The sequence below is a fragment of the Pseudorasbora parva genome, chromosome 14 (genome assembly GCF_024679245.1).
Source record: "Pseudorasbora parva isolate DD20220531a chromosome 14, ASM2467924v1, whole genome shotgun sequence".
In the NCBI taxonomy this organism is placed as follows: Eukaryota; Metazoa; Chordata; class Actinopteri; order Cypriniformes; family Gobionidae; genus Pseudorasbora; species Pseudorasbora parva.
This window is the reverse complement of record NC_090185.1, coordinates 16,332,257-16,346,326: the sequence shown is the minus strand read 5'-3', so window position 1 is coordinate 16,346,326 and position 14,070 is coordinate 16,332,257. Positions and strand designations below refer to the sequence as shown.

Sequence of the window (14,070 nt, the reverse complement as noted above, 5' to 3'; positions counted from 1 at the left end):
TTTTATGATTAAATCTAATTATATGTTATACATAAAATATAGTTGTTATATGATTTAGTTTATTATAACTATATAAATATATATAATAATTATATATAAATAGTGATATACAAATAACTTGTACAGTATAATTATAATAAGTTAATGTGTTTTTTCTTTTTATAGTAATGTGTATAAATTATCTGCATATAAAGTTTACTATAAGTTGAGGCATGTTACATATAAATAAATTCTGTGGTAATGTGTACCTTTTTGTGTGTGTGTGTGTGTGTGTGTGTGTGTGTGTGTGTGTGTGTGTGTGTGTGTGTGTGTGTGTGTGTGTGTGTGTAAATACTATTATTATTTCTTTGAATTTTATTCATTCGGGGGATTTTTTTTATTTCAACAAATATTGATATACATTTAATCTTTTACTCACAGCCAGTCGTCTCTCAGGATGAGGCCTCCTCGCCTGTCTGCCACAAAATGGGGTCCAGCTGCAAGTTTCCAGAATCAGAAGTAAGAGAGCACAACAATTTGGAATTGAGATATTATCTCCCTTTGTTTCCCATGAGATAAAAGGCACACATGGTTTCTCACACACCTCCCAGGACATATCTGAGATGGTAACCTTTGCGTTCACCGCACCTAATCACCAGTTAATGCAGCGATACTTCACTTGGCAGGAATGTGGCATTGTGTCTCATGAGAATAATGTTTCTGAATATTGAATCATCCTGCCAGTAATGTTGCCCTTGTTTTCCTGTTTTACCAGTTCTATGAGCGAGTGCTGCTGCTGTCCCAAAGGCTCTACAGTTTACAGGTACAACACACTAAGACATCACACGTGCATCCTGTAATCCTGACCAGAATTTATCATTTTTTGGGTCATTTATTTATTTATTTAGTTAGTTTGCTCATTTTTTTTTTGGTTCCTTCGTTTATTTGCCCATTTGTTTTGATTTTGTTCATTAAATGTTCATGTTGTATTTTTCTTGTATTCATTTAGTTGTTGTTCTTTTGTGTGTTCATTGCTGTTTTCTGTCTTGTCTTTCATTCTTCTGGTTTTGTTTGATGCTCTTGTTTTGTGTTCTTGTTTAAGTTTCTGCTTTGATTTTTTTTGATTTTCTTTTTTTAAATCTCTTTTGTTTGTTCTTTATTTTTATAAATTTGCTGTTTTGATTGTTCTTGCTCTTTCTTTTTGTTTTTCTTTTCCTTTGTGGCAATTTACCCTATTAATCTATTTTCTTCCTTTTCTTGCATTCTTTTGGTTTTGTTTTTCTGTATTTTTTTCATGCTTTTGTTTGTTCTTTTGACCTTTTGGGTGTTTTTTTTCCCTTCTTTTTTTATCTTTCAATTAGTTTTCCCTTTTATTGCCTTTTTTCATTTTTCATTCTGTTTACATTGCATTGATTTTACATTCTTCCCAGACACTTTCTTACCAAAGTGCCTTACAATACAGTGCACAAATCATGTTTGAGCAAATATAAGGACAGGCAGCTGAGAGGACACACCGCCTGCTAATCTAAGCTTTAGTTACCAGGAAGCTCTTAACAACTATCCAAACATCATGTCCTTTCTGTCTCCTTCCCCCTCAGGCCATAATTTCTCAGCAGGACAGCCACATCGAGCTCCAGCGGGCTTCTCTCCTCACCGCCGAGCGGGACCGTCCTGCCAGCCGGAACCGCGGTACAGACGTGCTCCTGGAGCAGGAGAAGCAGCGCAACTTGGAGAAGCACCGCGAGGAGCTCGCCAACTTCCAGCGGCTGCAGAGCCAGCATCGGCAGGAGCAAGCGCGCTGGGAGCGGGAGCGGGAGAAGCAGCGGAGGCAGGCGGAGGCCGACCAGCAGCGGCTGAAGGAGAGGGAGGAGGAGTGTCGGCGGCTGGAGGTGCGATTGTCCGAGGAGAGGCAAGAACTGGAGAGGCAAAGACAAACGTACCAGCAGGACCTGGAGAGGCTGAGAGAGTCCACACGTGCGGTTGAGAAAGAGAGAGACCGGTTGGAGCAGCAGAGGAAGTTGAAGAAACACAACACAGTGCCGAATACGGCAGCACTGTACGCACAGGAAGTTGGACAGGTGAGATGCCACCTGACTCTAATTCTTTCCATACTTTCTATCAATCTCCACAAGAATCTTGGTTCTCTTGGATGGCCACATAAGCTAAAACTGCTTAACAATCTGAAGTTAATTTAGACAGGATGCTAGGTACTTCCTAATCATCATATGAGGTTTGATTCTTGACACAAAAATGTCAAATTACCCACAAAATATTCAGGCTAAAGTCATATTTTTAGCACTCTCAAGAGACGTTCATCTCAATGAATAATTCAGCATCAAACTATTGATTTTATGTTTAGAATCTGGGAAAATAACTTGGACAGTTTTTAAATCTTTGCTGTATGCATTTCCAGAAAACTTGGCCCACTGTACAAAAGTTTGTGGTCTGTAATGTTTTTGAAAAAAGTCTCTTAATCTCACTAAATTAAATTATGACATTCTTCTATCAGACGATACAATCATAGTTATATTAATAAATGTCCTGGCTAATCCAAGTAATCCGGCTCCAGGAGGTTAATAAAGGCCTTCTAAAGTGAATCGAAGGGTTTAAGTAAGTAAGAATATCATCCATATTTAACATGTTATAAAGTAAAACGTCTAGCTTCCGGCAGAACGCCTTCCGTAGTCTTCGTAAATTGAATACAGAAGGCAGTCCACTGGAAGCTAGATATTTTACTTTATAATGCGTTGAATATGGATATTTTTTCTTACACAAACACATCAGTTTGTTTCAGAAGGCCTTTATTAGCCCCTCAGAGCCGTGTGGAGCACTTTTATAATGGATGGATACCCTAGTTTGCGCTTAATTTTGGCCAAAAATTGGGCTTCCATTTACTGCCATTATAATGCTTGGATTAGACAGGACATTTTTTAATATAACTGATTGTATTTGTCTGAAAGAACAATGTCATATACCCCTTGGATGACTTTAGGTTGAGTACATTATAGCACAATATATATTTTTTTTTTGTTAAACCATCCCTTTAACCTTGAAGAAGTTTTTAGTTTCGGTTTTGTCCACGAACCCTCTAAATGTATTTACTCAATACAGGAAATGAGAATTTTTAGGGAACTACTATCATTAGAAGACTTGACAGGAAGATAAAGTTGTTAATCGTCCACATAACTGTGATAAGAGACACCATGCTTATGAAAAATAGAGCTTAGAGGAAGCTTGTATGGAGAAACAAGCAAAGGACTCTATTTTGAGCCTTGTGGGCCACCACATGTAATCAGTGTTGAAGATGAGTTGTGATTAACAATACCGATAGAAAAGGTTTGCCCTTTGAGATATGAGGAAATCCAGCTTGATACAACCCCCCACCCCAAGAAGGTTTAACAGAATCTGTGGTGTGTCACATGCTGCACGAGATCTAAAAATAATTCAAATGAATTAGAGGATTGCAGAATATCATTAGTCACCTTTAGCAAAGTAGTTTCAGTACTGCGAAATGACCTTAACCTTATGAGTCGTTTGCACAGTTAGAAGTCTTACTCAAATCTGTCATGAATATTTGATGCATCGCCCAGCTATTCAGGGAAATGGGAGCTGGCATTATACTTGAAATTAGCATGATGTCACCTCTCTGTTTTCTTTCAGTGCCACACGTTATTATAAAAACAAGGTGTAGGTGTGCCAGCTGAGAGCATCTGCCTTTCCCACGGTCTCCTTTCAGCTCTGCTGTACGGGACAATCGAAGGGAACAATGCGGCACTGTGCAGTTTCATAGCAGTGACTTTGCTGATCGACCTGCCACCCTGCCCTACCTGTTTGCTGATGAGCCTGCTAGATTACCCAAGAAGCTCTGTGGGAAAAAGCAGACGCTCGGACAAGCGATGTTTGAACAGTCTTAACCGGTCTCTGTAAACAGTGTGTCACAAAAGCCGCGTATTGTACAAATCTCAGTACTGAAACCATCCCACGAATCTACTTACATTTTTGGAGTTTGACTAACTCCATCTGTTTGTGATCAAACTCAGGGGTCTTCGTGATTTGGTTCAATCACGTTAAACTGTTTTGAGCTGCATGTAGCCTGTCTGTCTATTTGCGTGTGCATACTTGATGACTAGCCCCTTTCATTTTGACAGATTACTCCGAAGTGAACACTGGACAAGGCGTCTTTCAGCCTCCGTTAAGCGTGGCTGTGGAGCCTTCAGAAGCAGCAAACTTTCCTAATGGGCGTAATGCTGTGACGTTAATTCTGTGACGCTAGCGATTTTAATAGGCAGTGGCCAAACGAAATGCAATCAAGCCAGGATCAATAACAATCAGCGTTAGTCATTTTATAGCATTAAAGAGGAATGTGCATTTAAAGTTTATGTTTGCCTTGCTGGGTTACAGATGAACTTGAATCGGTGCTTTAGTGGCAAAGCTTTTGGTAAATTTTTCTACTTGTATGTAGAATAAAGGATGCATGTTTTTAAAATCAAGTAGTCATTAAGTTGTCAGAATTACTAATTGACCAGTTGGTTGTAAGGAAGCCCTGTATTACTGCCTTTATTTAGGGTCAGCTAAGCTGTTTCTTAAAGGGATTGTTCACCCAAATGTCTTCATTACAACTCAAGTTGTTCCAATCCTGTATGAGTTTGTTGGACACAAAAGATGTTTTGAAGAATGTTGGTAACCAGACCGTTAACAGTAGCCAGTAGTATTTTTTTTGCCCCTACTATGGAAGTCAATGGGTGCCCCCTGTCATCTCAAACAGCCAGACAGTAAGTTGCCATAGCTCTGCTGTTCATTGTATGTTTTTGAGGTCATGCAGGCATGTCCGGTCATGCCCGGCCTTGTCAGATTTCCTGTGATCTCTGCTTATCTCTGGGTAGTACAGCTATGAGTACATAGAAACCGTCTGCCCATGGTGCCAGGCTACAGACCTTGTTTAACTACGACATATAGTAGTGCTTTATTACGACAAAGACCATAATTTGCAGAAATACGGTTTCAGAAATTAAGAGCTAATGCTTTTCGGTTCATTTAGAAAGCTCTAGCTTCGTATGAGCGCTTCATCGAATTTGTTATGATCTAAAACATTAGGATGAATCAGATTAAGCTCATGGACGTATGATTTGGCAATGTAATGCGATTTTATGGTTTCCTACTGGCGTCGTTCATCTTTGTTGTGAGTTTCAACCGTTCCCTGGACTAGTTTTATTATGCGCTGTATTGTTTTATTATCCGTCTCTCTGTCGGCTGTCATGTCGGATATATTGGGGGTTGTTTGACCTGGGTGAGAGCTGTTCTTTTGTTACTGCCTTAGTCACTTCCTTTTGTAAATCCAGGGCTCAACTCTTAAGATAACGTCGAATTTTGGCCTTTCATGTGCTGCTTTTCTTTATCTTATCTCTCTCTCGCTCATACAGTGCAGGTCAAAAGTTGGGAACGATTAAGAATTTAAGTTGTTGTTTTTTTATGTACCAAGGTTGCATTTATTTGATTTAAAATACAGTAAAAAAATATATATATATATATTCTGAAACATTATTACAATATAAAATTGCTTTTTTCTTTTTTAATATTGTAATATTGTTTTAATATAATTTATTCCTGTGATCAAAGCTGAATTTTCAGCATCATTCCTCCAGTCTTCAGTGCCCCATGATGCTTCAGAAATTCTTCTATGATGATGTTCTGCTCAAGAAACATTTATTATTATTATTATTATTAATGTTGAAAACAGTATTGCTGCTTCATATTGTTGTGGAAACTGTGATTCAAAAGTTTGTCTTTTTTAAAGAAAGAAATTAATACTTTTATTCAGCAAGAATGGATTATTTATAATGTTACAAAAGCACTGTTCATTTGAACTTTTTGAAGAAAAATCATGCTCTCCACAAAAATATTAAGCAGCAAAAATTATAATAATGATAATTGAACATTGATTTTCAACATTGGTAAGAGCCATTATTAAAAATGGAGTACCTACAATAATTGAGCCGCAAATCATCATCATAGAATGATTTCTGAAGGATCATGTGGCACTGAAGACTGGAGTAATGATGCTGAAAATTCAGCTTTGATCACAGGAATAAATTATATTTTCTAATGTATTCAACTACAAAACAGTTGTTTTATTTTGTAATAATATTTCACAATATTACTGTTTTTATTGTATTTTTATTAAATAAATGCAGTTTTGGTAAGCACAAGAAACATCTTTTAAAAAACTTTAAAACATCTTAATTATTCCAAACTTTTGAACAGTATATTCCCTCAAATTTGACTTCAGCTTTTCAAAGGAGCTAACTTGTATATGGCTGTGTATATTTTGCTTTTGCAAGATTTATATTCCACATTCCTGTTTCCAAGGAGTCTGTCTTTGTGATGCTTCATCATGTAGTAAAAACACCCAAAACAACCCTTCAGAAACAGGTATTTAGCACCATGATTTAAGAGCCACGTTTTCAGCAGAGAGGCCTTCCTACCAGCAGAGTTGCTCCAAATGAATATTTGCTTGAAGTATCCAGGGAAGTCTTGAGTTGGGAAAACCGCAACATATAATTACCTGCCAGCACCCTTTCATTAATACCGGAGCTGGAATGCAGCCAATCCTAATTGTTTATGTGATGTCAGTCAAGTCTTTGTGCCGAAAACCTTGCACACCCTTCGCATTTTTACGCTCTGGAAACCTTATATTTACTGAAGGCACCTTGAGGATTGGAAACAATGGAGCATCTGTGTTGGGATCCCAGCATTTGGGAAAACTACTTGTTCCTCATAGGCCAAGATGGTCCGAGATGATGTCGCCCTGGGCATGTTGGAGAAGGTCAGGCTTTTCCATCCTCTAGAATCTAGATGATTGAGGACTCCAGAGGAAAATGTTTAGATGTTCTCCTAAACAACTTTTTTCTCCCTTTATGGGTGAAATTATGGAAATTGGAGGGTGGAATTGTGACTTGCCGAAGCATAATGAGCAGATTCAGGAGGGCGGCACTAGTTTCCATCACATCTTAAGGTGTGGAGAGGATTGGCCATCTTCTCCACACCTTTAAGATGGACAGGACATTCCAAGTGTGTTGATACCATCACGGTTAGTTATTTGAACTCCTTGGGCACATTTTTAAGGTTTGCTTCTAGGTTCTTCCCAAGAATTGCTTAATCTCTGTTGGACACTTGAGCAAGACTTGGTTACACCAGTTGGACAATCCCTCCAAAGAGTGTACACTGTCCTTTGGATGAATAGGATTGCGAGGGAGCCACTCACTAACTGTTAGTTGCTGATGTGCATTATTAATCTTCACCTCATGTTTAATTTAGTCCTTTCATGTGGCTCTGTCTTCGGTTTGACTTTACATTTTATGCCTGCGCATCAAACGTCTTTGTTCTGCACGCAGAGCAGCATGTGTTTTAAATTAAGCCTCTCCCTGTAAATCCCAAACTCTTAGGACTGGATTTCCTACATGGCACATTAGCTCGGCATTTCCTGTGTATCAAGCTTAAACATGGATGTTGCTCTTCAGAAGCTGAGTTTAAATACAGTGGACGTGCTTCTCAACAAACTTGTTGGTCCATAATGTTTACTTTATGCTTTATTCATGTAATTGATTTATACATTCTTTCAAAGTTAGCAAGAGAGGAATAGTTGAAAACAATATCACCTCTTTTTCAGTTGGAAAAATTCTTAGTCAGTCATGAATCCACTAATTCCTGTACATTTTCCCTCTGAACTCAGTGCAACGGATTATGTAAAAATGACTTTCTGTATGATTTACAGAGCACATTTGTAGTCCCATTCTTGCAAGATATTGTCACGGTACATAAGAAGTTATACAAATTAGTTCTTCTAATGTTCCAGAAATGATTCTCTGATTGTTACTGAAGAGGTCTAACATTTGTGTGCATGCTCTTTTTGTGAGATGGTCATCGTTTCCACCTCATACAAATGCGGAATTAAGATGTTAATTAACCCCTTGCGAAAATTTACGAAATTAAAATTTTCATCTCGTCTTGTGTTGTAGCTTTCCTTGTCCTCCAGCTTCAACGGCGAGCTGCTGTCCGGCGGAGCAGGGGAGCAGACGCATCCTCAAAAGTCGCTCCTGCGGTCCACACTCTCTGCATCCCCCGCCGACTACCCAGAGCGTCCCGAAGTCCACTCGCGCCGGGAGAGCTCCTGCAACACCCTGCCGGCCAAGACTGAGGTTCCCATCCATCTCATCAGCACCACCAACCAGCTGCACAAGCAGGGCAGCGTCCAGCAGCAGATACCGACCAAACTCGCTGCCCTCAACAAGGGCAAGGAGAAGAGCTGGAAGGTCAAGAGTTCGTCCCGCTCAGAGAGTTTCGGTCAGTACCGCGCTGGTCACAATTAGCTGATTCCTAACTCCGCCTTCCCTGTTTCACAGCTTCTGTTGACATGAAGCAGATGGTGCTTAGAGAGGAACATGACTAATTTTGCATTGTGATGCCATTTTCATTACATTTCACTCCTAAATTGTCATTACCATTATTTTCACACTATTTGAATACATTTAAATAAAATAACATTGTAAGTACTTTGTTGTATTTAATATGCATTTTAATATGCATTATGCATTTATTTTTGTAAAATGGACAAATATTTGTGTCTGGAAAAATAGCTTTTGTTACTATATTACAGTAATGAGTGTCATTTTATTTTTCATTAGTATTATTTTTATTTTTGCATTACGTTAATGAGAACTTTAAGGGAAAATGTGTTTAATTGCACATTTTCAACACTAAATAGGCTTTGTCAACTTGAAAAAAAATACACAAATAATATATATATATATATATATATATATATATATATATATATATATATAAATTGGGAAATATTTTTGTCTCTGTGCAAATAAGATTTTTCATATTTTGAGAATTATTATAATGAGAATTGTATTTTATTAATTGATTTTGGTAACACTTTATTTTACAGCGTCCTTGATATACATGTTAACTGTATTTCATTTAATAGTAAATTATGGATAATTACGAAAAACTAACCTAACCTTTGTCTTACTAATTTTTCCATCATGGTAATGACCAATGGGGGGAAATGTTTAATTATAAAGGCAATTGTTTAAGGTAAAGCGTAAAATAGGAGTTATTTTCTTAAGAAAATAACAAATATTTTATTTAGGGTAAAATATTGACAATTCCATTTAAGATTAATTGTCCAGTATTGTTGTAGATGATGTTTTTGGGTCCGTTTGCGACCACCCAACAATGTTCTTTGGGAGCGAATTTGCTGATTCCTAAATCCGTCTTCACTTTTTCACAGCTTCTGTTGACATGAAGCAGCTGCTGCCCATCAAGCTGTCAGCGAGGGATTCGGATGGAGGTCACAAAGCACGCCGGCCCATCAGCCCCCACCAACCACAACATTCGCACTCAGGTAAGACAAACAACCGCACCCGGCATTCCCGGCGGAGCCTGAGCGGGCCTTATCCCGCTGTGTAAACGGTCATTAGGTCCAGCTGACAGGCCTGTTGTTTGGTTTGCTCACCCTGCAGATTCCCTCAGCCCTCCAGACGCTTATCCAGACGCCCAGTCCAGCCTCACGCCCGCACCCGCTGCTCCCAAAACCCACAACCAGACCTCCCAGTACACTGTTAGCGATGAAGCCGCCAAGGAGGATGTTATCTATTTCTGAGCTTAGCATCCGATGGGTTGTCCAGACTTTGCGTTGAGGTCTCGCCGACATTTTACTTAATGAACGCATTTTAATCCTGTCTTAACTACTAACCAGTTTTATTGAAGTCTGTAAGAACAATGGAAAAAATACTTTGACAGACAGCTTCAAGTGAAGTTAACTAACGTGGACAATTCTGTAGCATGCGATCCGATCGCACGATATGAAGGATAAATTGAGGAGTTTGGTCACTTGTTGTGGTGAGCAAATTTGCACAGCGTCAGTGTCCCATTTCAAGCACTGCATTAGGGACGACAATTTTCTGCAGATGGATCGGTTCGGTTTCAATTACAGTTAGTGCTTTTGTGGTCAATCTGGAAAGTTGTTGCTTATGGAAAAAGACTTAAGAGTTTGCTCACATACTGGTTTATTCAGTCCAAGATATTGTAACTTTGACCGTACACTGTACACATAAATTACTTGATTTTAACCTAGATGATTTCACCAACTCCATTTCAGTGGTCGTTTTATTCACCTGGTACTTCTTTTTTAAGATTTCTTCCAAACAATCATTAAAAAAATAAGCAGCGAACGTGAAGAGAAACCAAGATTTTATTAACTAATATTCAGTTTTCAAGATTTATATTAGTTGGTCTTCAAAGAGAAGGGAGCAGATGTTTTCAGCTTTCCAAATAATCAAAAACACCATTTAAGACATGAATTGGTTCAAATATAGGTTACAAAAACACAAGGAATTTCGGAGTCATTATTCACCCCCAAAAAATTAAGTGAGGATCATTAAAATGTTGTTGTGATGTAATTTTCATCTCATTTTACCCCCAGATTGTCACATAATGTTGTAAAAACATTCCCATTACCGTGATGTGAAGGAAAAAAAACGGTTTTGTTTTAAAATTATTCAAATGTGTAATTTTAAACAGAATATACATCATGGTAGTATTTGCTTTTTCTGTTTTTTTAAATATTATATTTAGCAAAAAATGTATTGTAGTCCTGTAAAAATAGATTAGTTACTGCATTACAGTAATGTGAATTTGACTTAATTTTTTTGTCTGCATTGCGTTAATGATTGCGTTAATGAGAACTTTTGGGGGGAAATGTTTAATTGTAAATGTTCAATGCAACATTTAGAACATCCTAAAATAGGATTGTTGTCAATTTCACACATTTATTTTGGGTTAAATATGACCAACAAATGTAATATTAGTGCCAAACTGAGCCAGTCATTATGGCATCATAATAATTTGCCTTTTTTGTCAAATATTGTGGTAGATGTATACATTTTTTGAAAAGTTACTTCCAGATTAATTTCCTCCTTTCTTATGACACATTTTTTTCATCCTGTCTAATTTAAGTCCCTTAAGATGTCAAGTATTTCTTCTGTTCTCAAGTTGACCACAGAAACTTTGGATTTCTGAGTAATACCACCAAAGACTAGGACTTAAACCACTCTGTTTGTAAATCGAACCCACGAGCTGTGAGGATCAAGTCATTGAGTGATCTCTGACGGTCGTTTCCTGTGACCATATGATTTGTATGTATATGTTGTACATAGTTTCCTTCTAACATAGATGAGATGTAGATATTATGCAAGGATGTCATGTGACCACTGGAATTACAGATGGTTATGGCGCTCAATCTGGGTGTAATTTTATTTTATTTTGTAGGCACTTTTATTTCTTGAAAGAAAAAAAGAAGTCATTCAGCCTTAGTGTTTTTATTTTAGTTTAAAACTCATTGCATTGCGTTTGGATCACATTTCAGCTACATTATTCATGATGTTATTGTTTATGAAATGGCTGTTATATTTGATATTCATCCTAGATATTAGTTTCTAGGTCCAATGCTTTTCCGTGGTGCAAGTGAAGGGATATTTTCACACTGTAGCAGATTAATGAAGCATAAATGAATCATGTAATGTTGATGATGCTGTTCGTCGCACTCCTTTAGCTGCAGCGCACTTTACTTCCAAATGAATTGCTGTCTTTGATTTCTTGTATTTCTACAAATGTGAGTTAAAAAAAAAAAAACATCATGTCGCTTTAAATTGTCACTTGATCCGGCCGGCATGCATTGTGACTAGCTTCTTGGTGTTTGTGATTTGTACGACGTTATTGTACAATGTGATATTGTCAAATTATTTCGGATATATCCCAAAAATATGATTTCCAGTTACACTAGCCACTTTTCAATACCAGCAAACTTTAAGGGGACCTCAAGTGTTAATGTTTCTGATGTTAACACGCAAGGCCAGTGTGAATTTTTTTTTCCCTACCACACCATCACTCTACTGAAGAAAAATAGAAATACTTGTGAACACTTAAAAATGCTGCCTTTAGAGACGTTTTAGTAATAAAATATATGAAGAAATATCTGATTCATGCTTTACTCTTATTCACATCTCATTGTCTTTGTGTCTATGTAAAAAAAAAAAAAAAAAAGAGAAAAGGTCTGGAATGACCGAATACATTGCTAAATTTTGTGGAGAACACTATCCTGCAATGCAATGCACTCAACTTGACCTTCCACTGCTTGAGACAAATGAACGGTCAGTAATCAGGTGCCATGTCTAACATCTTTTTTGACTCAATATTTTCAAAAACAAAAAGTTATGAAATTCAAATTAGTTTTATGCGCAAAATTATTAACTGCTAATAACTGCTGTTCGAAATATCGTATAATACAGCTGTTTTTACCGGCTTTATCAAAAAATAAACCTAAAACATGCTGACTTAAAGTGTCATGTATAATACACCGAAATTTGTGATTTGTGCCAAATGGGTCAGAGCATCTCCAAAACTGCAGCTCTTGTGGGGTTTTCCTGGTCTGCATTGGTCTATGTTGAAAGTGGGCCAAGGAAGCAACAGTGGTGAACCGACGACAGGGCCAAGGCTCATTGATGCACATGGTTGGGGGAGCTGGCCCGCGTGGTCCGATCAAACAGGAGCTACTGTAGCTCAAATTGCCCAAGAAGTTAATGCTGGTTCTGATAAAAGGTGTCAGAATACACAGTGCATCGCAGTTTTTTTTTTGCGTATGGGGCTGAATAGCCGCAGACCCCTGTCCCTCGCCGAAAGTGCCAACAGTGAGCAATGGAAGAAGGTGGCCTGGTCTGATAAATCACGTTTTATTTTACATCATGTGGATGACCGGATGCGTGTGCATTGCTTACCTGGAGAACACATGACACCAGGATGCACTATGGGAAGAAGGCAAGCCGGCAGAGTGTGATGCTTTGGGCAATGTTCTGCTGGGAAACCTTGGGTTCTGCCATCCATGTGGATGTTACTTTGACAAGTACCACCTGCCAAAGCATTGTTGCAGACCATGTACACCCGTTCATGGAAACAGTATTTCTCTGGTGGCTGTGGTCTCTCTCAGCAGGATAATGTGCCCTGCCACAAAGCAAAAATGGTTCAGGAATGGTTTGAGGAGCAGAACAACGAGTTTGAGGTGTTGACCTGGCCTCCAAATTCATCAGATCTCAATCCAGTCGAGCATCTGTGTGATGTGCTGAACAAACAAGTCCAATCCACGAAAGCCCCACCTCGCAAACTTACAGGACTTAAAGGATCAGCTCATCTTTGTCTAGAAGAGTCCATGCCTCTACGGGTCAGGGCTGTTTTAGCAGCAAAAGGGGTAACAACGATATTAGGAAAGTGGTAATGTTATTCCTGAACTGTGTATACTGCATAGGAGGCAACTAGTCCGTTTCAAACACAGGCTATGTCTCTTGACTGGCAGTCTGCCAATTTACAATTGAACTTGACCACAAAGGAAACTCAAAAGTAAGGATAACACTATGTTATGCAGTGTCTTCCATGCTGTGTACAGACAATATGATTTTATTTCCGTCACTCTCCACGCTCATGTGAGCGCGTGACCCTACTGGCAGTGCGTCTGTTGATACTGGCCCGGTTCTCACAGGAAAAGAGACAGAGCCCAACTTAACAGGACCTGGTGTCCGTGTCTCAGGCCATGCTAAATGTAGAGCTGTGGCGAAACAAAGCTATTTTCAGGTGTTGTGGTTTTCCTTTTATCCAGTCCAGATCTTACAGCCGCATGTCCAGTTCCTGAGTAGTTCTTTACCAGATGATGTACTGCTTTTGTAATGGTTTTCTTTCCGTCTGTGTCTTGTGCTCTGCTCATTTTAGACGCTGTGCTGCGAGACAAACCCTGTCTGGTTCACAAGTGTCTGTAGTCACGTCACTCTTTTTTAATTGTAGTTATTTTGTGCAAAGACCTCTACCCGCAAACAAAAACAAACCTCATGCTGTTGCTTTGTCATCTCGGCTGTAAAAGTAGATTTTCACTTGCAATTTGAAGAATTCATCACTCTAAATAATATACTTGGTAGTGCTCCAGTCAGACAAATAAGGGTGTATTTAATAATAATGTAGCCTAATATGCATATATACACAAAC

The 14,070-nt window shown here is 38.4% G+C and overlaps 1 protein-coding gene across 3 annotated transcripts in view; it reads left to right on the top strand.

The window, feature by feature from the left end:
• Positions 1-12,008, top strand: part of LOC137040213 (rho guanine nucleotide exchange factor 18-like) — a 42,318-nt gene extending 30,310 nt beyond the window's left edge. For all 3 annotated transcript variants that reach the window (XM_067415666.1, XM_067415665.1, XM_067415664.1), the window contains 6 exons: positions 421-498; positions 755-802; positions 1,578-2,057; positions 7,995-8,319; positions 9,275-9,388; positions 9,507-12,008. In XM_067415666.1, the coding sequence (XP_067271767.1) occupies positions 421-498; positions 755-802; positions 1,578-2,057; positions 7,995-8,319; positions 9,275-9,388; positions 9,507-9,646 (1,185 nt within the window). In that variant the 3' untranslated portion in view covers positions 9,647-12,008. The remainder of the gene's footprint in view (positions 1-420; positions 499-754; positions 803-1,577; positions 2,058-7,994; positions 8,320-9,274; positions 9,389-9,506) is intronic.
• The last annotated feature ends 2,062 nt before the right edge of the window (positions 12,009-14,070 follow it).